The following is a 23139-nucleotide window of genomic DNA, read 5'->3' as shown; positions in this document are numbered from 1 at the left end:
GCCTTTTCCTTTGCTAAAGGAGCCCACCAGCCAGGAGCAGAACTGGATGAGAACTTAAGGAATGGGGAAAAAAAAAGGAAGATGTGATGCCCCAAATTTTGAATCCATCATTTGCAACTGCTCCTGCACAATGCAAGTTTATGATCTGTGCTAATTGAGTGGGATTATTTTCACTCACAAAGCCTGTGTAAGAATTATATTTGTTGTGAAGCAGCACGTAGCAGGACAAAGACATGTAATTACAGATTTAGGGAAAAAGAACAATGAAATGTTGTGGCAAGAAAAGCGACTGTTGATGCATAAATCACTGCGCTCCTTTGTGTCACGCAGTGTAATTTCTAGACTATAGAAACTAGGCTTGGCCACGGCTGTGCAAATAGAGGTGCACTGGAGACGGGGCGAAGCTGCGCCTCCTCCTCCAGTTCTCAGACACACCATAGGAATGCAGTGACTACCGCGTCCATGAAGCCAGAACGGTAATCCAAGTGCAAAGGTGGAAATACATACTCCTTGGAGCTGCCAGCCTCGTGAGAAGCTACCTAGGGAGTGGCCAACCCTGCAAGAGTGCATAGGAAATGCGGAAAGAAATACCGCAGCCAGCATATGTTTCCAAGAGAACAGCACGGATCCTGACTCAGCCCCTCCTCTGGGAAAAATTCTGACCAGACAAACGCAAAGGCAAAGTGACAGCATCTCTGGGCCAACCCAGGTCACTTGCAACTAACTGTATCGTCTTGTCTGGCCATAGCCCCAGCCTGCATTGCTTCTGTGCAGCAGCGTTGTATCAGGAGATGAATGTTACTCGTGTCCCAGGACAAAGGCCATGATCCTGCTGCTGCAGCTCTTCTTCACATCATGGGAATGTGTAAGAAGACACAGGACTTCCCTCAGGAGAGGATCTTTGTTTTCAAATTTAGATCATTTAGATCAATTTAAGTGTGCATGCTTAATAAAATCAAAATTCATAATATTAGAAACATGCACCTGTTATTATCAATTGTACAACCCTAAAGCTAGCCTGAAAAAAAAAAAAAACACTGAATCTAACTTTGGATTTCATGTATACATGTGTGTAATTAAGTAGGAGTGGTATATGTTTCTCCATGCAAATTCTGAGTACAAACAAGACAGGTTCAGGGACAGCCGGCTGTTTCTCGGAAACAGTGACCAGACAGAAAGCATATTTGTGTGCCTTGATTAAGCAGCCAGGAATTGTCCCATAAAAAGCAAAGGACAGAACCACCCCCAACAGACAGCTAAAGCACATTTTACAAGAGCTTTAACCCAGGCACTCGTTAGGCTTTATGGCAGGGGAATACTCTTGCTCTGTGTCTGCAGTCTGTACAGTTTGAGCATTAAACTCGGTAAATCTGCTTCCACTTCAGTTTCTGAACTTTTAGGATCTAATGCTGATGGGATTAGGAAAGAAAAAAGGATGAAAGGATTAATCTGAGAACTAGATTGTATTGATTTCTTTTTTCTGTGACCTTTGCAAGAAAGATATTTTTGCAGTTTACTTTCCTTATTTTCTTACAACTATAAAGCATAAATATGGATGGAGAGAATACAAAAGTTTCAGTTCCACTCATGCATTTCAGTTCAACCACAATAACTTAGTGACCCAGAACTAGGCAGGATCTTTATTCTCCCATTTGTGTAATATTTCTGCTACTGCATTTTCACAGAGACTTTAAATAAATCACTTGCTGGGCAATAAGTACTTTCTGAAACTATTTAATGTCAATGAAGGGGATTAAGACTATTGTTTTATGACCTTATTTCTGCAAACTTTAGATCTAAAAAAAAAAAATACTTGGTAGAGGCTAACAAAAATTTCAGCACGGCTGAATGTATCTTGAATCTTTATTTCTGCAAGTGCTTATGTAGTTTTAAGCATTTTGGGATAGCAGCAAAACTTATGAAACGTTTGTAAGATTGCATCTGTAAAAAAGAAGCCAATAACCTGGTTTTAAGCCTGAAGGGAATGTGCCTTTAATTAATTGAAAACTTTTTTTTCCCCCCAAACAGAAATACAATAAGGATAGATCAAGAGGTTTCAAGAGTCCTATGCATGATATTGAGGGAGGCTGTGTTACATCAATGGTTGTTTAGGATACTAACCCGGCTCTTTGAGAAGTCGGGGCAGTGACAGGACTGGAGCCATTGCTTTACATAAAAAAGCTGACTTCCTAATTTTATGCTTTTCAGATATAAATGTTCTTTACTGAGAAACTTACGTAACAATATAGGTCCCTGTAACCGAACATAGGAGAAAAGCTTAGCCAGTTTCCTGACTCATTTCTTCCAGAACTCCGATAAAGTGAGACAAGGGCATTTGAAGAATTTTACCCATAATTAATAATCACAGTGTTTTCTGTGAGAAAGCACAGAAAGGTACATGAAGTGTAGTACAAGCTGTACGATGAAATGAAACCACTTTAGGATACAGAGGGCATTTTTGCTGGCAGCCCCAAATTGGTGTGTTGTGGGTGACATTTGACATCTGTGCAAAGCCCATGGATGTGAATCCCTCCCACACGTCTAACTAGCCATGCAGCTTAGAGCAAGTAACAGCAACATGCAGAGTTCCCAAAGTTTTTTATTTTTTAAAACAGTTTTAAATTAGATCAAAAATTCACGTCACAGGAATAGAAAAAAAAAATCTCTTCCCCACTCCCACCAATGTTACAGTAATTTTCAGTACTACACTTATTCTGAGGTCCCACAGTTCCAGGTTTTAATGTACACTAACTTGTCAAAATCCTAGAGAATTTAAATTTGATTTTGCCATTAATACCTATCTATCTACATACAATTCCGAAGTAATTTCTTAAGAATATAACTTTTGTTTTACAGAAACTTAGCACATTCACACATACTAAATTATAAAGGAGTTTTCGTTAATGATGACCACTCAAACTTACCTAACTGCACAATATTAAATTCACACAAAAAAAAAAAAACAAATCAAAGCTTTATATACCAGCAGATTTTTTCATGAAGAGTATTCTACTATTCCTAATATTCTACTATTGCACACAGCCATTTCTTAAACTGTAAAAATATCAACAGAAAAAAATCTTAGGGAAATAAATTCTTGAAAAGATTTTATTAATCAACACTGATGTAAAAAACATGTTGTCACACTCCTACCAACTTGCAAAACTCACTCACTCTCTCTATATATGCACACAAACACTAACCTTTTAACTATACCCTAGTAATTATAAAATAAATGCAATTTTAGAGCATGTTACTACTTGTTGAGAATCTTATATATTTAACTGGGGAAACAGTGCCAAATTTCTGTGCTTTAATACCTTACCTGAACTAATTGGTGTAGGCACTTAGTTTTAAATTAATGTAACAAAAATAACCCTAAAAATGCGAACAATCAAGATGTTTCTTAAAATACAGCCTGAAACCTTCTGTTGGGGAATCCTACCCACTTAACTTTATGAAGTTTAACTACCAGCCTGACTATAAAGTTATTCATTGAAAAAGTTTTATTAAGGAACTGTCATGAATACTAATAACACAGTACGTTAGCCCGTTACTTGCACAAATGCAAACAGAATACAGAACAGCATGCCACACACAACTCCTTCTTGTTTAAAAAGAATGGTTATTAAATAGTATATGTATTCATCAACTGGCTTTTTAGGAAAAGAAACAATATTTTGAGTATTATTTTGTCCTTAGTAGAAATATTTAAGCAAGGCAAAAGTCCTAATACCCTGATGCAAAGCTCATAAAAGTTACAGGCAAAGGTCCTACTGATTTCACTGAAGTAGCAGGGGCCTAATCATAGCCTGCTGAATGAGATGAAAATCAGTTTACTGACTCCCAAAGACTTTGAACTGAAAAAAAAATTAAAAAATCCAGAAACATAGACTAAAACTCTCTATAAAAAGAGTCCTTTGCTCCTTATAGAGCTTTTACATTAGTTTCTGTCATATTCAATATCACACACAAAGATATGCTATGTGGATATGAGGTATACACATAGCTCTAAACCCCAAATGCTTTTTTCCAAAAGCAGTGATTGTATAGGACTGATCTCACGCCAGTTTAAATGGATTAAGTGAACAGGAATTCAATGAAAACAGGATCAGTAACTGCTATGGAACACACAGAAAAACAAGCTTCATCAAAAAAGATTAATGTGGAGTCTCTGTCTCCAAATGAGTAAGGAATTTGGTTAAAAAGAAAGGCAGTACTCTTACATGAGCTTTCTGCAAGAAAAATTACCATAGTTTTGACACAGCAAGATGACAGAACTGGCATTATGCACAGACTACCAAATGAAACTTTGAAAACAACAGAGGCTCAGCATTTAATGTTATTAACATTCTTTTAAGCGAGTTTTGGAAGCTACTTTTCTTTGCCAGCATGGTATTATTAAATTATTTTAATACTATAACAAGGTTTTACAAAATATGTTAAACAGGTATCTTTTTGAATTTCAATAAAATTTAAGAAGTTTAATCTGCTAACCTTTATTTATATGTAACATTTTTCCAGGCAGTTAATGAAATTATTCATGTAAGCAATGGGTACTTGCTTTTATAGGAATTGCAGAATGGAAACTAAATGGAATTCAAAGAAATACATAAGCAAATATATTCTCATTCACATCCTTCAGGATCTTTAATGGTAAGCACCACATTATACAAACACAGATCATTAAATGCCATAACAGAGGTTTCTAAAGCTACAGCTCTCGTGTTTCTCACTTCCATTGGAAGAGAAGAACATCCTCATTGGAGGGCTTGGGCTCTCCTATAATAAAACCTGCAGAAGGCCCATAAATGCATCGAAACAGTCCCCTGAAACCATAACCCATCTCCACCCTTGGTTTTGTGGTACCTCCTTGTCCTCCCCCTCTTTCTTACCTTCCCAGAAAGTCATCATCTTTTGGACTGCTGGAGGGAAAAAGCTCACAATGCACTCAAAATGGCAATGGTCAAGGGTTTATTTTGTTTTTTATCACTACGCTGGCCACAAATAGGGCAAAAAGTGCCACCATTTTATATGTCTCAAGTAGCCATGCAAATGAACCCCATTCTTGGTACCTCTTCCTGAGCCTATCCTTACCGAAATCAGTTGCGAAACTTCCTGAAGGCACAGAGCATGCAGTGTGTGGAGGGACACCCTCAGACACCAGGGCTCTTCAAACACATCAAGAAGTGCCCTGTCCAGCCTCCTAGAAAGATTTGTCATAAGTTTCCTTCACCAAACAACTCTTATGACTAGTGCTGTTGCAGAGATATGTACACTCACTTCTTTCCATTCCGTTGAAGATGGCTGCAAGCCTCAAGCAGCCCTGCATTGAGAGAGCCCCAAACATGTAGCTGTGGCATGATGTTTGGTGAGAACCGTACCCCTTTAACCCTTTGTGTATATGGAAGGAGGTCACCTGGAATCAGATACATTTTGTTGGAGACACTCTCTTCAAAATAAAATCCGGTCCCTTAAAAACTGTCACGAGATTCCAGACCTCGTTCCAGGGAAAATGTGGGTAAGTCAAAGGAGATGTAGCATACCCCTGAGGGGCCACCCCAATTCTGGGCTTGGGCAGAGGCAGCTGACTACATAGCTCCTGCCCTCAGGGTGACCAGAGGCATGGGACCCTGCTCCCACCTTACCCCACTGAGCAGCAGCAGCGCCGGCCTTTGGGCTGCTGGACCACAGCTGCCATAGGGGCTTTGCTGTATGACAGAGTGGCTGTTTCAACTGGGTGCCATTCCTCCTTCCCAGAGATGCGTTCACTTTGCTGGAAAGCTGCCCTTCCCTCACTGCTTGGTTCTTGTTCACAAAATAAAGCAGAGAAAAAAAAAAAAAAAAGAGAGAAAAACACAACCTACCACCCAGTTATATAACTAAAATCTTCAGACTAAGTTGTGCTTTACCCCTCAGCCCTCAACATGAATCCAGGGTGTGAAATGAATGTGCAGTTTTCCTCCCGTAAAAGGAAAGCACATTTTCTTCTGCCTTAAAAATTCCCCTGAGAGCAAACACCTATCTTTTTTTTCCTTTTTTCTGTAGGATGGGAAACAAGCTCTGAGTGTTTTGCACAAGGCAGTGTAGCCTGGCTTAAAATATTTACTGCACAGATAAGGCTCAAAATGCTGAAAATACGTATGATTTTTTTTTTTTTTAACAAGGATAGCAAAGGATTATTTTCAAAAACAATTTTAGATTTGATATTTGGTTTTTATACATGACCTCCACATAAAGCATTATTATCAGCAATTAACTTTTTGTTTTATTGTGCAGAAAGCAATTACTGCTTTGCAAGAAGCACACAGAGCACTAGACAATTCTGATCCACTTACTAAATCAATGCTGGTTACCACAAAAGAACCACTAATGTGCTTAGGATGGTCCGCTAACTAAGAAAAAAGGATGGATATGACCAACATTCTATTTTAAGTGTATTGTATTATAATTTCATCAGCATTTACAGAAATATGAACCATCACAACAGGGCTGGACTTACTTAGTTTTAACAATGAGGGAATTACTCCTCCAATCATCACTTGCTATCTCTCACACACAAGCCTGCGAGCACACATAAGCACGCTCTCTTTTTTACTGCATTTCAACAGAAACATGCTTTCTACCTAGAGTTTAAAAACTGCAAGTGGCTGCAGTGGAAAGCAGAAGCCAATCTGTATAAATAGCTTATTCTGGGGAATTTCTGAAAGAGAAAACACTCAGTAGGTACATTGTAATTAGTTGCTCTTTCTACTTACCTCTTGACAAATGATGCATGCGGGTCTGGATGAGAGCCCAACTCTTGACCCATGCCACCACTACACACTTCAGTACTTCAAGCAGAACCCCCTAACCTCAGCACTCTTTTAATTTAATTTTCTTTTTCCAGAAAGGCAGCATTGGTAATGCACAAAATGAGAACTAGACATGATTAGCAACATTGGAATTCTTTCGGAAATGCTTCATATAGCTGTGCCCTAAATATATCTGAGGACAGCTTTCCGCCTTCAATTCATTCCAAATATGTAGCATGTTTCAGGACTAGGTTAAAGGAGAGAACATGGAAACTCACTCTCAGCACTGTTCCCACAATGCTTAAAGATACACATTTACAACATTTGCAAGCCTTTCAAACATAAGACATTCATGTGATCACTATTTTAAATACAAGAGATAGAGAAATACAAGTTTTACCACCAAAAAAAATAACCTTAAAAATAAACATTTTTTTGGATAGCACTTTACTGCCCCCTTTTGCACTTTAACATTAGAACAGGTTTCAACATGAGTATACTTCTGTGAAACACTGCTAAGAAATGGGCTAAAAAGACAGAACATTGAGTTTACACACTAAGAAACTACCAGGCACTGCTCTGGAGACATATTCCACTTACCTAAGCTGTAAACAAATGAAACATCTAGCTTTCATTGCCCTTAATTTTCCATGGAAGAGATCAGCAATGGATGGTTTAAATGACCATTTTCCATTTTAATCTGCATGTATATGGGCAATGGAGAAAGAAAGGGGTACTGCTCATTAACGCTAGTTGTCTATCACAATTTTCTAAAGCAAAGATCATCTGCAACTTGAATTTGGTTTTATTCAACAGGAAGAAAAGAATGACAAAGGGCTTTCCAGTCTGAGGCCATTCATGTGTTAGCAATCTCCTAACTGAAAGGATGGGTGTAGCCTTCAGAAGAAAACTTCACAAACTGGCAGGCAAGGATATTTTCATGAAAGGTGAAGACAAGAAGCCTAGACATTCAAATACCCTGCAAGCCTACAGGCATAAACCCGTTCTGCAACTCCGCATTGCAATTACAGTCAGTGCAGAATTCATGTGTGTCTGTGTGTGTCCATATATATCTACAAAAGGTAATAAATCTACAGTCTAGTGGCCAGTTATTTACAAAATACTAATTCATTATGACAGAGCCAGAGGGGGACTCGTCCTGCCCCTGCCCTCAGCTTCCATTTGACAAAGTCCATGTGCTGCTGTGTACACTTATATTTAAACTTAATCCATTTTCCTCTGTCATCCTACAATTACAATACAAGTCACAATAATATTAAATTTCACAGCCTACAGCATTGCACAATTGAACCATTACTGTAATGAAAACTGACTCCCTTTGATATTAACACTGGTGTTTTCTCTCATTTGCTACCCATGAAATACAGGAAGAGACCAATGTTGTTTTAATTAAAGAATTGTTGTTCAAAATATGCTACTGGGAATATTAAAGTAGTTCTTTGCTCTCGCAGCAAAGATAATCAGGTATTTATATGGTTTGGGTTTTTGAAAAAATAAAGAAAGTCTGTGCCATGGATTCAGTGAAACACAAAACCACCACTCTACTTGCGCTCGCAGAGGCAGGGTGTGCCAAAACCAAGAAACATGGCGCTTTGTTGAAAAGATGCAGAGCAGTAGTTAGCATGGAACGGAAAGTCAAACCAAACCATGTGTGCTTCTTACACAAGTCACTGAAGTCTTTGCTGTTAGAAAGCTAACAGAGACCAGCTGTCATTTGCAAAAGAACTACTTTTCAAAAAGGGCACTGTAAATCACAAGCTATGGATGGAAGAAAGAAACAATGAAAACAGATTGTTCTATTGCTGTGCTGTTCCGTGCTCTTCTCCATTTCTATTACAGAAACAAATCTCATGTCAGCCACAACGCAAGGATACAAACCAAAGTTTTCAGTCTTCCTTAACTACAATTTGTTCACACCTGTACAGTCTTGTTCCAAGACATGCTCCAAGCAAAGTCTATAAAAGAGGGCGGGGTCTGTCTTCTTACTCAATGAGACATTAATAATCAGTGATGATATCTCAAATTCAAAGAAAAAAATTCAGCTGCTTTGCAGTTGTTAGAAAAGATATTACTGCATACCATTTGCCTGCATAAGGAAACATTTGGAAGCTGAACAAGTTGTTAACTCACAACTTTCAGGAAAAGTTATGCCAAATCAACTATGATGGTGTCATCATAAGACAAACCAAACGTATTTTGGCAAACCTTTGTTATGCAAAGATTTTCAGAATCCAGCTGCAACTCACTTTCACTCCTACCTATACTGCATCCTTTTTCTCTTTATATAAAAAGGACAGTTTTCAGATGGAAAAGGGAAAAAAACAAAAACCAAAAACAACAAATGAGCAAAAACCCAGATGAGACACCTACAATTGGTCTGCAGTTGCATCTCACATTAAACCCAAGATGCAGCCACTGGTAAGCGTGGAGATCCTATGTTAATTACCAACTTTTCCAAAGTCTGACTGACTTGCAGAAGCAGAATCAAGCATGACCGCCTCTGCTACCTCCAAGACAGCAGTAATATCTGAACTACCAAAAAACAGCTCTTGCCCTACTGCAGTGCTGAGCCTCTCGAATTAAGATAAGCTGCCAGTGGAGTAGTTTAAAAATGCCCAGAGGTGTACTCATCACTAGATTGGACATCCCTACCCAGGTGGAAAAGTCCATCAGAAGGTTTCACCAAGAGGCTGGAGACCGCAGGAGCCTCAGCCACTCCATTTTGATCTGCTTGCTGCCCTGTGCCTGTGTCTCAGCCTCTACCACAGGGAGGCTCAGCATGGTCAGTTAGTCACAAACCAGATTATCCTTCAGGGGTTAACCTGATCTGCTCTGGGGATCAACTGAACTGCTCATATCAACCAGTCATCTGTGGAAATGCATTGGCATCACACTGAACTGCAAACAAAAGCACAGAAAATTGGGTACAGGCAGAGCTACCAGTGCAGACAGAAGTCTAGGAACAAAGGTGATGGACCTGCTCGAACTGTCCCAGCCAGCATGAGGGATCACCACCAGCACGGCTGTGCTGGTAGCTGGCAAGCTAAGTGGAAATTAAGACTCACTCCAAGTGCAGACAGGGCTGTAGCTTCTGACATCATTTTCTGATAGAAAGAAATGTAATGAAGCTTCAGAGAGACGTGTATTTGTCCAACCCCAAAAAACCTTTTCACTCTGGCCTTGGTTCAAGACAGCTCATGCTTAAATTCGTCCCGCTTCAGCAAAAATATTCAGCATTCAGCACATGCTCAACATAAGCAGAAGAGCTCAACATGAGCTCTTCTGAATGAGGATAGTTTCCTGAGTCAGGCTCGCGGAGCAGAGTTCAGTCGTGCTCATCTTGCTGTCACACACTGATCCACAGAACTGAAAAGATTACAATAAGAAATACATTTATGAAAATTTAGCTTTTCTCTTCAAAAACTGTCTAAAATGTCCAATAAAATTAGAAGGAACAACAATTACCACCAAAAATCATGGATTTTAGAATATTTATCACACAGACCAGTAATCTTGCCTGCCAGTGTGACCTTCCTTGTTCAGCTAATCCATGTAGCCTGGAAATACCTTGGAAAAAAAGAAAAAAGAAAAAAAGAACCAAAAAAAATAAAGGTCAAGTGTTGTGCAGTGATTAAGCTAGACTGCTTCTGAACTAAACAGAAATTAATTAAACATGAAGAAAGCAACTGAAGTGTGGACAGTGAATGCTATGGGACTGCAAAACCTCAAAAGGAGTCAAGATATGCCTAACTCCAAACTTGCACTTTCATCCTGTCAGGTATAGAAACCAACTGCTGCTCAGAAGGTAAGTAAGCAGATGGCAAGCACCAAAAAAATGAAAATGCAAAGTGATGCACCACTTGAAGAGTTAGAACTGTAGTTATGTGTGCTTTCACCAGTGCTCACTGCATAGGTTCCTTAAACAAACTGCTTCAAACTTGCAGAACATCAAAAGCCAGATGGGCCTTCCTGAATGAATCCACAGGCAAGGAGCCAGGATTCCCGTTTGCTGCAGAAATAGGCCTGGACTTGATTTGAGTCTTCTCAGCTCTGACAGGCTGGAGTCTGGCAGACCTCCCAATCCAAAATAAAATAGCATTCAATTGCAACTAGGCTTTAACTAATAATAATAATAATAAATTTTAAATCCCTCTTATTAGCTTTAACATGCACTTCCCTTTACAGCGCATTGTTCACCTTTCCCACCACTGTTCTTTGGTTTGGGTACCTAAGCAAATACACTATTCAAATAAACACTAACAAAACAGTCAGAAGCAATTGACAGCATCACAGATTTTTCAGGCTAATGTATCATTACAGCATTTAGCCTATCCTCCTGTGCATTCTTTATCCTTTGAAGTGTACACAGTTCCAAATGCTACTAAATAAAGTTTTGCAAATTCTATTTTAGCCATTAATCACAAGACATTTAAAAAGAATGCTGTAGGTTGAAAAACCATCTTATAGTTATGTATATGCTATGCATCAGGAATGATTCACCTAGCAACATAATCCTCTACCAGCCTTTATCTTTTTTGGCCTGGGACCTGCTTTTAAAACCAGAAGAAAGCATAGACTATTACATCAAAGTTTAAATCAGCTGCATTATAATTATCGTGCTGATACCGCAATAAACACTGGGTGTTGGCTGGCCAGGATTGCCAAAAAAGATAGAGGTCCTGCCCTTATTCACTGTCTTTGACAGTGTATATAATCACATCAAAGGAAAGTTCTCTCCATCACAGTTAGCAGAAAAAAAAGATCTGGATGTTCTCTTTCCTTGAGTAAATGATAGATTTTTGTTCATTACAATAAAAGTTTTGCCTATAAGGAGAAAAACAATTACAATGTAGAGCCCTTGAAGGCTAATGTAATACTCACTAAAGGCACTGGAAGTATTTTCATGGAGTTGAACAGGACCTAGATGGAAGCCTTAAACATGTTTACCTACTTGCAGCTGAAAATACAAAATACTTAAGGACATTTTCAAATATGGAATTTAAAATTATATATTTGCAAACCTGTACTTAAGACTTCTTGAAGACTTCTGAAAATCTGGCTAACCTTAAACATTAATTTATAAGCACAAAAAATAACAAAACTAACAACTAATTCAGAACGACACTGAAGACACTACAAGTCTAAGCACCAGTTTAAGGAATGTCTGTGTGTGCTTTGTCATTTCATTTTTGAAGATGGAGCTGTCCTCGAGGGCAGAGGAGCAACGGCAGAACTGTTTTTCGTTCTGCCATTTTGTTTTCATACTTGGCGTTCAGAAACAGACTCACTGAAAATGTGCTTGTTTTCTTAAATCGTGCCCCCTCGCTCTCCCCCTTTAGGGAAACTCAGTGCAGACTGCACAAGCCCCGTGTTAAGTCCATCTCTGAATCAACCTCTGCGAATAAATACTATTTCAGAGAAGTGGCACCTGCAAATGATTTTGTGTGGGAGCACGCAGCCCTGGCACCCGCAGCACAGGGAGCCCCCTCCATACAGCAGCACCACCTATTCCTTTCTGTGCCTTGCCAAACGCACCGAGTCTTATCTCGCACATTTCTGAAATGTGACATGACAGGCAGGTTCGAAAGCTAAATGTTGGATAATGGTTGGCAAACAAAGGACATCGGTTTTTGCATTATTTCTTTAATTACTTTAACCCTTGTTCGAACAGAAAGCATAAGGCCAGAGTAATTCAGCTTCTCCCTTTGTCATTTGCCTGCCATAAATATGCACCAGTCTGCATTTGAAAAGCTGAAGGAGGCCGCAAGCTTGCTGGACATTTATCATGCTCTGTTCCCTGTTAACAAGCAAATACTTTAGTTGAATGGCCCATTAGCAATCATTGTCAAATGCAGAATGCAAGGTGCTTGGATGTGACCGGCCTGTAAATTAGATGAGGGTGCCCCTGTGCTTTGGAGAATTTCAGCAAATGAATTGGATCTTTTGAATATAGATTTCTGAAGGTTAAGCTGCAAGAGAGGAAACATATCTGAGTACTTCAGACTTTCACCAATCTGTTCGGCTCCCTATATGCACTTGTTTATTTTTCGTTTGTTAAATCGCATCAGCAGCTTGACAGTTTGGGTTCTGGAGTTGCCTTTTCAGTCAGATTGTGAAGCTTTCCAGCCTACTATGGGGTAGGATAAGAATGATAAATTTAAGCATGTAATTAACATCTTCATAAAAAAATAGAAAAGGGGGGGGGGGGGGAAAGAACCTTAAAAAGTGTCCAAGCCACTGCCAAAAAAACAGCATGAATCCCATTTTGCCGAGCTCATCCGAGGCTCGTTCCCACTAAAGAAAGACACAACTGTTATTGTAGACTTCGGTGGTTTTTTTCCCTTATGTCTAGACTCTGCCTAACAAATGCAGAATGCTTTCTTTTTCCCTCAGCAGTCAAATGAGCAGGCAATAAAGTAAATATTTCTCATTTGAATGGTACCCCGATTTGCAACGTAATGCTGACTTTAAGCTCTGGGTGTTTATGGTTGTCATTTGGGTAGAAAAGCAAGCCGTAACTACTTGGAAAGCTCTTTAAGAGAAAAGGCAGGGGAAAAAAAAACAGGCAGCTGCACTGGGAGAGGTATTTTACTACCTTTACAGCTGCAGATCGCTTAAAATAAATGACACAGCAATGGCTACAATCTCGGCTGGCTGAACGCAAGAGGCTGACAGCAAACTCATCCCAATGATGGGGTGGGGGGGAAGAGGCAGATGCTTATCTCGTTCATTTCTAGATTTCAGCCAGCCACTCAGAAATAAATACCACCTAGAGACTAAGCCAATCAATTTGATTATCTGCAGTTTTACTGGCAAATAGGAATTAATGCTGGTTTGGGTTGTTGTTGTTGTTTTTCCCCTTCTTTTATATTTCTGCAGAGTGGGAAACAAGAAACGCTGAAACACCTGGCTGGGGTGCGGACAATGCAGTATGTTTGTCAGTGCTGCTCCCGTGGAGTGAGGGATCGAGACCTTGGCCCGAAACAGAACCAAAATCTGTTCTCCTGGTCCCTGTTCTACTTCCACCCAACCCCAGCCTCACCTGTCCCCCCCTGCCCCCCGTGAAAGACAGCCAGGCCTGCAAGCAGCCCACCCAACAGCACAGCTGCTGCAGGGCCAGGCCTGGACAAGGAGAGCCATCCCTGCCTCACCACAGCCTCAAGCTTCAGCCGGCCCTTGCTCCAGACGGAGCAGCAAATGAAATCTATCTTTACCATATTATACACCACCAATGAGCAAGAACTGAGCAGCTTTTCTTCGCTGCTTTAACCAGCCTGAGCCACAAGTAGGCCTTTCATACAGCCTAATCCCGGCCCCGAGTTTTGTGCAGCTCTCACATAATGCCTTGCAGCCCGGAGCAAGGCCCTTAGTCTCCAGCACCCCTTTCAGAGACGTGTCATTTCTAACATCAAGCTAATCTATATGTTGCCATGGCATCACCCTTTATCTGCCTTTACATCTTATGAACTGCATGGATTTACCACATTATTTTTATCTGAAAGACAGAAAATGGTGGTTTTATTGCCATACAATCAGATTACTGCTGCTAGTTTCTCTATGCCTTTTTACCATACTTCAATCAAAAGGGATCAGTTTCTTTATACTCTGCCCTTGATTTACATTACATCTGTAAAGACCTAGTCTGGGTTGTAATCCCCTTATTAACTATGACCAGGGTTGATTTGCCTAAAAATAAAAGCAAATTGTGTCAGACCTTTTCACTTTGTTTTTGATTCGGAACTACAAAATGGATTACTAAAGAAATCTTCAGAGTTCACACGGCTGGTATAGTACTGAATTTAAAATGAGAATTAAACAAGTTAAACATGGGAGCTGTGTCAACGGTTTACATTTTCCATCATGGGAGAAAGGCTGAACTGCATTTGTCTTTGTGTTCTCCAGCTTTAAAGAGACAATGAAGCCACAGGAGTTTTTCCAAGCTCTTCTAACACTGTCTATTTGCCATCCTCCCTTCCTCTGCTTTTCAGGCAACTCCCTCCCAAACTCTTCTCCCTTGCCGCTCCCTTCCCCCTCCACCCTAGAAAAAGCCTCACTCGAGAGAAGAGTGCTCTGGTTAAAAGTTTATAGTTCTATGGCACTGCATATTTTAATCAAAATATTTCAAGCAGTGTAACATTCCTATTTAAGTTTCCACAACGCCTCACAAAGAATGAGCTCATAAGCAAATCCATGTAGATGTATGATAAATGACCTGAAAAACAGGTTTCTTTATGTCAGCAGTCAAGGAAGGCAGACATTAGGCACACATGAATAACATTTTAATCACTACTTTTTTCTCAGAAGAACACTTTCTTCTCATTTGCAACAAGCAATTTCTAGTACCGCAGGTTGCACGACACATGAAGACCAGATCCTCAAAAAGGCCTTGGTTCTGGCTGCTGTGCAAGTCTCCAAGGCCTGTCCTGGCCGGCATGCCACTGCAGTCACCTCAGGCCCTTTGCTGCCTTTCCATTACAAGAACCTTCACCAAATTTGCAACAATCTTAATTGTCACACCTCAAGCAATGCAATTGCCTTACAACAAAACAGGAAAAAGGAAGAAAAAAAGAGAGGGAGGGAGGAATTCTTGTGTGTGGAAAGAGGGGGGGGACATACTGATTTTAGCTTGACTTTTAGTCACTGCTTTTCTAAAAGCAATTACTTCGTTAAACAAAGTGAAACAACATGGCACAGCTTACAGATAACATGCTTTATGATAATTACGATAAATAATATATCAGTTATACTCCCCCTGTAAAAGGCTAGGGGAAAATAACCAACTGAAAAATCTGGACATTACTTCATTCTGAATTCATTTTGCTAATTCACTTGTGTTAAGACCTGGCTATAAACACCAGAGATGTTTGGAAATGGACTGGAAGACACCACTCACTTCTTGTATAAGCATGCCAAGTGTCAACAGCTATGTTTTGGGTACAATTTAGAAGCATGTGTTTAAATCATTTTAACCTTCCACTCCTGTTTCTTCAGCTTGAAGCTGCAATTGTTGAGGTTAGAAAGTGCGCTCCCATGACACCGGACTCCTATATAAATTCTTGTCTAGCAAGAGGCTACCAAACATGTTGTGAGGTATCGTTTTAGCAAGCTCTTTGTGCTTCGGCAGGCTCACTTGTCCTGTGAAACAAGGACTGTCCATTACCTACAGTTTATCATCCTGACAAAATGTGAGGAATGTGGATGTGAAAGCACTAACAATTCCACCCCTGGTGCTTTCCCCTTTTTTCTCTCTATATTAAAACCGACAAGATTAACCCAAATGCAAACTGCAGAGCATAGTTCAAGGGGCTATTCAATCGGTAGTGAATGTGCATTTGTTTACCTACAAAAATAAGAATTTCAGAAATAATGAGAAGCAGACTAGTCTATATGCCACTGAATAGCCCATTTAACAGGGTCATCAATTGTAGTTTATTTTATCAGTTTCTGACATGTGAGCATTCATTCAGAGATGGGCTGTGAAATATCCCATATATAATTGGTTATAAGAGATAGAGAGAAACAGCTATGTAATCTAACTTAATCAGTGTCAAATGCAGCAGTTTTGAGGATACGCTTCCACATGTTACCAAGGAGAACTGCCTTGCTCACCAGCCTATAGCACGCAAGGCATAGAGATGCTCAGACAGAAACAATGGGTTTTGAATGAGATTTTGCGAAGGTTTGACTGAAATGCACTCCACGACACTATGCTCTGTCATACATTTCAGAGGCAGTGTTGAGTGCTTGGGAGGTGAAACTGAGGTAATCCATGATATCTATATATATTGTTTATCTTGGCAGAAACAGCACAGGCAGAAAGTCCCTGATTAAAAAGCGTCAACAGGAGTTAAGTCTACAGAATAATTTCTCACTGCATTTTCAAGATCATGATAACTAACTTTCTTCAAATAAGAAGTCTGTAACATCTACAAAAACATCTGCAATGATGACATTTAACCTCCCAAGCTATAAAGTCAGAGGTATAATTATCTTATGTCACTTAAAATACACCTCTTGTGACTCGGTGGAGGCAATGAAAGTAGAGCTCAAGGAAGGGAGAAAGGAGCTGAGCAGGGCAGAGAAGTCTGTGTTCAGACAGCTACTGTGTACTCTCAATCCCAGCCACCTGCTAAAAATTACAACCTCTAAACTTCAGTGCAAAACCAATTCAGTTTATATGTTCACCTTAACCTAAAATTTATTATTTCTTACTTTATATTAACCTGACTAATAACTTCTCCCAGCATTTAATTGCCTACCTGTTCAGCAGATTTATGTGTTGAGGCTTTCAATGGAGTTAAATGAATAGCTTCCCTGAATAAATTAACCAGTACCAAAGATAGTTATTATTTCAAACCTAGAAAGGAGCTTTATTATACTACGCTGAGATCCTTTCAGCAGCTTACTTCTCAAGCGTGTTGAATCCCAAGCGAGGACAACCTTGTCTAAGGAGAAATTATTCAGTATCCTTTGGGCAAACAATTGTGACAAGAATTAGTAAGAAATCCTGCTCCGAGAAGTGGAGCTGTCTCACCAACAGCAATATTGGTAATGCATTTGTAAGCTTCCTCAAAGTATGGGCCTCCAAGTGGCCTATAAATCACTATCCCCAGCAATTGAAAAGACTAATTTTAATAGTGTACTTCTTCACTGTGGTGATTAAGCCCCAATGAATCACTCAAGAAAACTCAATTACATCAACAGCAGAACCTATTTTTAAGCATGCATTTAAGTTGAAAAAGTAATTAGATATTATCATTAGATCTACCATTAACAACATTGAAACCTTTTTTTTTGTAATCAAATAGTTTAGAATTACCCAAATGGAAACAACTTGTATTTGATAAAGGCAGCATATCCCCAGGCACTATAAGATGGGTTGAATTCTGCTGCTTGGATACTTTAATTTCACTGATGGCTAATAAAAGCTACAAGGTAAGTTTAAAAAAAAAAAAAAAAAAAAAAAAAGCAAAACAGGTTGGAACTGAAGGAGCAGCAGAGGAGAGGCCAGAGCAGCAAGCTGTTCTGCATTGGAAGAGTGACCTCTGTAGGAAAACGCTGAGCATAGGGCTGGCGATGCAAACCTCCAGGGCTGAGCCAAGCCTGTTTTCCACACGCACAGTAGGCCCACTAATGCAATGCAGCCCCACCTCGCAGCCTGTGACTTTTAAGAACTCACACAGCACCGCAAAGCCCACTTTATTATCACCTACTTCTCTTTATTCTCAGGTGTCATGCCATACCACCTTTCTTAAACCAAAGAAAGGGCTTTAAACTGCACACATCATAGAAGTGTGGAGCCAGAGACTGGAGCTAAACTTTGTTATCCTAACTGGCTTCCCACCTAGTGTATGTGTAAATAAAATGAATATTTGCCGCAATATTAAGAATAAAAACACAGAAATGGCTATTCCACGGCCTTCCTATCAGTTTTCATTTTTTAAAATTAAAGATTAGGAAACTTCTCTGTAAAGAAGTCACACAGAGATACAGCAAATAGTTTCGTTATTGAAAACTGCTGGCATAAAACCTGCAAGTTTTTCCTCAGCAGGAACAATGGTAGGGAAAATGGTAGGGAATGATGACAGTAAGACAAGACTTGATAAACTTGAGTTGCCACTTTTAATTCAAATTTTTAAGCCTTCCCCAATTTTTTGGAGATCCTGCCACCCGCACAGAATTAAGCCCCAGTCCAGGAAATACTCCATTCTTCTAATTTCATTGCAACCTAACATTTCCTCTAAAAAGTCCCCTGGGAAAACGAGACAGATACTCCCTGGATTTAATTGGAAATTTTAAATTCAATTAATACAATGCATACAGTTTGCTTTTAAATATATATTAAAGATGTAATATAAGTTCGAATAAATTATTTTAATCCATTTCTGGTTTAAAACTTCCTTAACTTATTACAGACTATCCCTTCCTAGCCAAGGAAAAAAAAATTGCTACGGTGTTTTTAATCACAAAAGTTCAAAGGGTTTCACAGCCGGACGAAGCCAACTTTTATTTTGCATATATCAAAAAAAAAAAAAAAATGAAAGGGACAGAAAAGTTTTCCTCAGATAGACTTTTATTTGGAAAGACGGCCCACTTTCCGAAGTACTCTTCTTTCCCAAAGTACAAGTTCCTTCTGTTTAAGTTTTTAAAGAATATGCTATTTAAGTTTTTAAAGGATGTGCTATTTTAAGACGTGGCTTTGATAGCGAAGCCCTGGGAGCCCATGCAGTTTTTTGCCGGGGTTTGCTAATGAAGAATGACACTAAATGGTTGCGTGATGGGTAGCGCTCACTTCATTACTCACTGACATGTGCCTTGATACCATCAACTCCACCACCAAATTTAGCCCTGCTCTACGCAGATGCAACCCCGCCGGAGTCAAGCGGGATGAGTTTGCATCTGCGGGCGGAGAAGTTGAGGAGCACCCACACACCCACACAGCCCCTTCCCGGCAGCGCCGCCCGGTGCCTCCGGCCCCGCGGCCTCCGCCGCTCCCACCGCGGGATGGCGGCGGCTCCCCCGCGGGGCCCTGCACCCCTCCCGCAGCCTCCAGCCCGGTGCTACCGCCCCTCCCCGGCCCGGCCCGACTCCCCCCGGTCCCGCTCCGTCCCGGTGGGGGCAATCAGCGGGGTGCCACCGCCACACGGCCCCGAGAGGGCCGGATCCTGCCGGGACCCCCCCCTCCCCACTCCGCCCTGTCCCGTCTCCTGAGGGCCGCGGCAGCGTCCCCCCGCGGAGGGAGGAGGAGGAGGTAGAGGAGGGTGGCGGTGGCGACGACTTACTTGGGGTTGGAGGAATTCCAATAGATGGGGTCTAAAACGATGGACCTGGCCAGTGCAGTTCTGCATAAAACCATCGCGACTCCCCAGCAGTACTTCCAAGCGGAGCCGTCGCGCCTCCGCGCTGCCATGGTCGCGGGCGGCACCGAGCCCGTGCCCGGCGCCTCGCCAACTCCGCCGCACCTGGGCGGGCGCCCGGTATCCCCAAGGCCGGGACGGGTGGGAAAAAAAAAAATAGAATACAATAATAACAAAATAATTTTTAAAAAAGATATCACACGAGGCGGCGGCGGGTCGACGATGCACTTGGCGAGAGCCGCGACAGATCTACTGAGTCATGTATGCCAGCCGCACGTAGGGCATCGATTCTCCTGCGAGGTAAGATCCCAGCCACCTCCGAAGTAACGACGGCGATAAGGAGAAAAAAAAAAAAAGCAAACGCCTCAGTCCTTCCTCTCACTCGGGGTCTGCCGGCTGCCTTGGAGGATGCCACTCAAACTGCCAACTCCCATTTGGATCCAGTGCGCCATACACATTCACAGTGTCTAAGGCTCGCGTGAAAAGGAGTAGAAAAAAAAAAAAAAAAAAAAAACACAGCAAACGGTGGTGGGAGAAATAAAAAGGGCTGGGCAAAGGGGGCACAGCCCCGGCAGGAGGCTCCTGCTACGTGTCTCTCAGCGCTGCCCGCAGTTTGCAATCCACACAGGCACCAGCCCGGGCTGTTTCGGGGAGCTCGGGCGCAACCGCGAGTCAATAAATCCACTCCGAGAGTCACCTCCCCTGGTCCCAGGGAGGCGCATCCGCAGGGCTCCGGCTCCCCCGGGGGGCACCGCCGCTGTCCTTGCCGCCGGCGCAGGGCGAGAAATAAAATTAATTAAAAATAAAGCAGAGAGCGGAGGGGGGGGGTCGCAGCGTCAAAACCTCTCCCTTACGAGATCCGCAGTGCGCGCCGCGGCGGCAGGAGGAGGAGAGCGCCGGGCGCGGGGCTCAACGCGGAGCAGACGCGGCTCCAGCCGCCGCCACCGCCGTTCCCCCGCCGCCTTCCTTCACCCGAGCCCCCGCTGCTGCCGTCACCGCTCCGCTACCACCACCACCACCGCTGCCGCCGCCGCGAGTCCCCGGCGCAGGAGCGCGGCCGGCGGCAGCGCGCCGCCGTAGCCATATAAGCGCGGCCCCGCCGCCCCGCCGCCGCCGCTCATAGGGCCGCCGCCGGGCCGCCGCGCTGGTTGGGCGCCGCGCGTGTCACTTACCGCTGCCGCCGCGGCGGGCGGGGCCGAGCCGAGCCGTGCTGAGCGGTGCCGGGCCGGGCCGAGCCGGCAGGTAACACCCCCCGGCTGTAACACCCACCCCGGCTGAGCCACCCCCCCCCCGGCCCCGTAACATACACACACACACACACACACACCCCTCCCCGGTCCGGGGGCGGCAGGCGGAGAGAGGGAGAAGCCCGCGCGCTTCGTGTCGCTTTTTAGCTGCGTGGGGCGAGAATGAGGAAAACGAGAGACTGGGGAGGAAAAAAAAAAAAAGAAAAAAGCAAAGTCTTTGCTAAAATTGAGCACGCTTCCGTCTAAGGGCCAGGCGCTCCGTGGGGAGCGGGGCTGCGGGTCTCACCCTGCCGTGCCCCTCCGGTGCCCCGCCGGCCCTGCCCCCGCCGTCTGCGGGTCCGCAAAGTTTGGCCGTGCGGGGCGATCGGCCCCAGGCCGCCCCGGAGCCCGCAGGACTTGGCCCCGGCTCAGCCTCCCGGCTCGGCACCGGCTTCCCTCCCGTCCCCCGGCCGCCGCTCAGCGCCGCTTTCCTCCCCGCCACGCTTACGGGGGACGGAATTTTAGGATCCGGCTTCTTTTCACACCTCCCCGGAACCTGGACCTTTTACTTCTCGCCGGCATCATTTTTTATTTCAGTATTATTTTATTTGTTCTTAGTCCCGGACAGCGCTGGAGGTGCTCCCCCGGAGGTCCCAAGGGGGGTGCGGAGGGAGCCGGGGAGGGGGCGCCGCGCCCCCGCCGCCGCCGCGCTCGGTGCCCGGCGCCCTGCGGCTCCCGCGGCACTTCCACGGGGCCACAGCTCCCACTAGCGGCCGGTGGCAGCCCTCGGAGGGGGCCGGGGGGTCCCCTCGGCCGGCCCCCGCCCGCAGAGCCCTCGCGTCCCGTCCTCAGCCGGCGCCCCCGCGGTCCCCTTCATGCCCCCCCCAAAAAAAAAATTGCCCGGTAATTGGGGATAAAGGATGCACAACGCTGCCCCGGGCTGTGGGACTGGGGAACGGTCCGCGCCCAGAGCCGTACCCCGGGTAAATCCTGGGTGTGTAATGTCACGGCCGCTCCCGTAAAAACGGAGGGGCTTAGCGAATTTCTTCCAGCAGGGATTTCTTGCCAAAACAGTATCTGCAGAAAGGATTAAAAGTTAAATCCCAGGAAATTACGGCGCTCTTTCGGTCATTTCCCAGCCTTTTATTTCAAGCAGGCAAAGAACGTGCAGCAAAAGACTCTAATAAAGAGCCAATTTGGTCTAATTTAATTCCCGGAGTACCACTGGCATTTATTTAAAAACCGGGTTAGCGGCGGTGCTCCTCCGGCATTGGGGCGAACGTGAAGCAGACCGTAGGAGGGAAACGGCTGCCCAAATCCTTTCTTTCCCCGATCAATTTGGAAGAAAACGATCGCTCCCCACTTTCTATTCCCCAAAGCACCGCTGGCAGGAACCGCTCCCCTCGCCCGCAACAGAAGGAAAAGGGTTTTCTGAGGCGCGCTCGATGCCCCATAGCTTTTGTACTAATTGCGTTTGGTGGCTCCCTAATGCAATCTACCACTCAAGCAAACAAGGCAAGCAGTTTCCTTTTCGCGCAAAACATCGAATACGTTTTAAGCAAACTGCCTAATTCAATTTAATTTGCGGCGGGGAAGGAATTGCAGATCCGGCGACGCAATTTGGTGGAAAAGGATCTGATTCCCAGGCGGGAGACTTAGCACTCATGTGGGAGACAGGGCTTGCGTATCTATGCACATCGAGGGGCATCAAAGGATACCTTCGTCAGCGAGGGAGAGAGAGAAGAACTTAATTCAACTTTTAAACAAACGGGTGGTGTGCGGCCAGGCGGGAGCCAAGGCAAACAGGGAGCCTGATAAACGCTTCTAGCAACAGAGAGGTGTAAAACAGCTTTACTTTTTTTTTTTTTTTTTTTTTTTTGGTAACGCTGCTGCTTCTGTTTGTTTTGAAGTGAAAGATTACGGGCGGTGTTTTGTAAAAGCTGTGAGTAAACTGTGACCTCTAACTCGCCGTATCCTTGCTTTAAGTAAACCAGAGGAAATGAAGAGCCCTGGTATTGTCTGAAAATATCCTCCCGGGGCTAAATATATCCCCTGACTTCTATTGTCCAGCGGCTAATCATTTTACGTAAATACAGCTGTTGTAATCTACTCTTCAGCATCCCCACGATGCTCGCTATAAAAACCCGCGTGAATAAAATCACCGCGAAGTAGGGAAGCGGAGCAAAAGTTATTCCTGAGCTGACCCCAGAAGCAGCTAAGAAACCCAGAGAAAGAGCCGTT

General features: G+C 43.2%; 1 protein-coding gene across 2 annotated transcripts in view; it reads right to left on the bottom strand.

Moving 5' to 3' along the window:
- The window catches only part of EFNB2 (ephrin B2), a 42492-nt gene extending 22340 nt beyond the window's left edge, over nt 1-20152 (bottom strand). For both annotated transcript variants that reach the window (XM_032199007.1, XM_032199015.1), the window contains exon 1: nt 19598-20152. In XM_032199007.1, the coding sequence (XP_032054898.1) occupies nt 19598-19725 (128 nt within the window). In that variant the 5' untranslated portion in view covers nt 19726-20152. The remainder of the gene's footprint in view (nt 1-19597) is intronic.
- Nucleotides 20153-23139: the final 2987 nt, after the last annotated feature.

Source organism: Aythya fuligula, chromosome 1 (assembly GCF_009819795.1).
Source record: "Aythya fuligula isolate bAytFul2 chromosome 1, bAytFul2.pri, whole genome shotgun sequence".
NCBI lineage: Eukaryota > Metazoa > Chordata > Aves > Anseriformes > Anatidae > Aythya > Aythya fuligula.
This window is presented reverse-complemented; position numbering and strand designations above follow the sequence as displayed.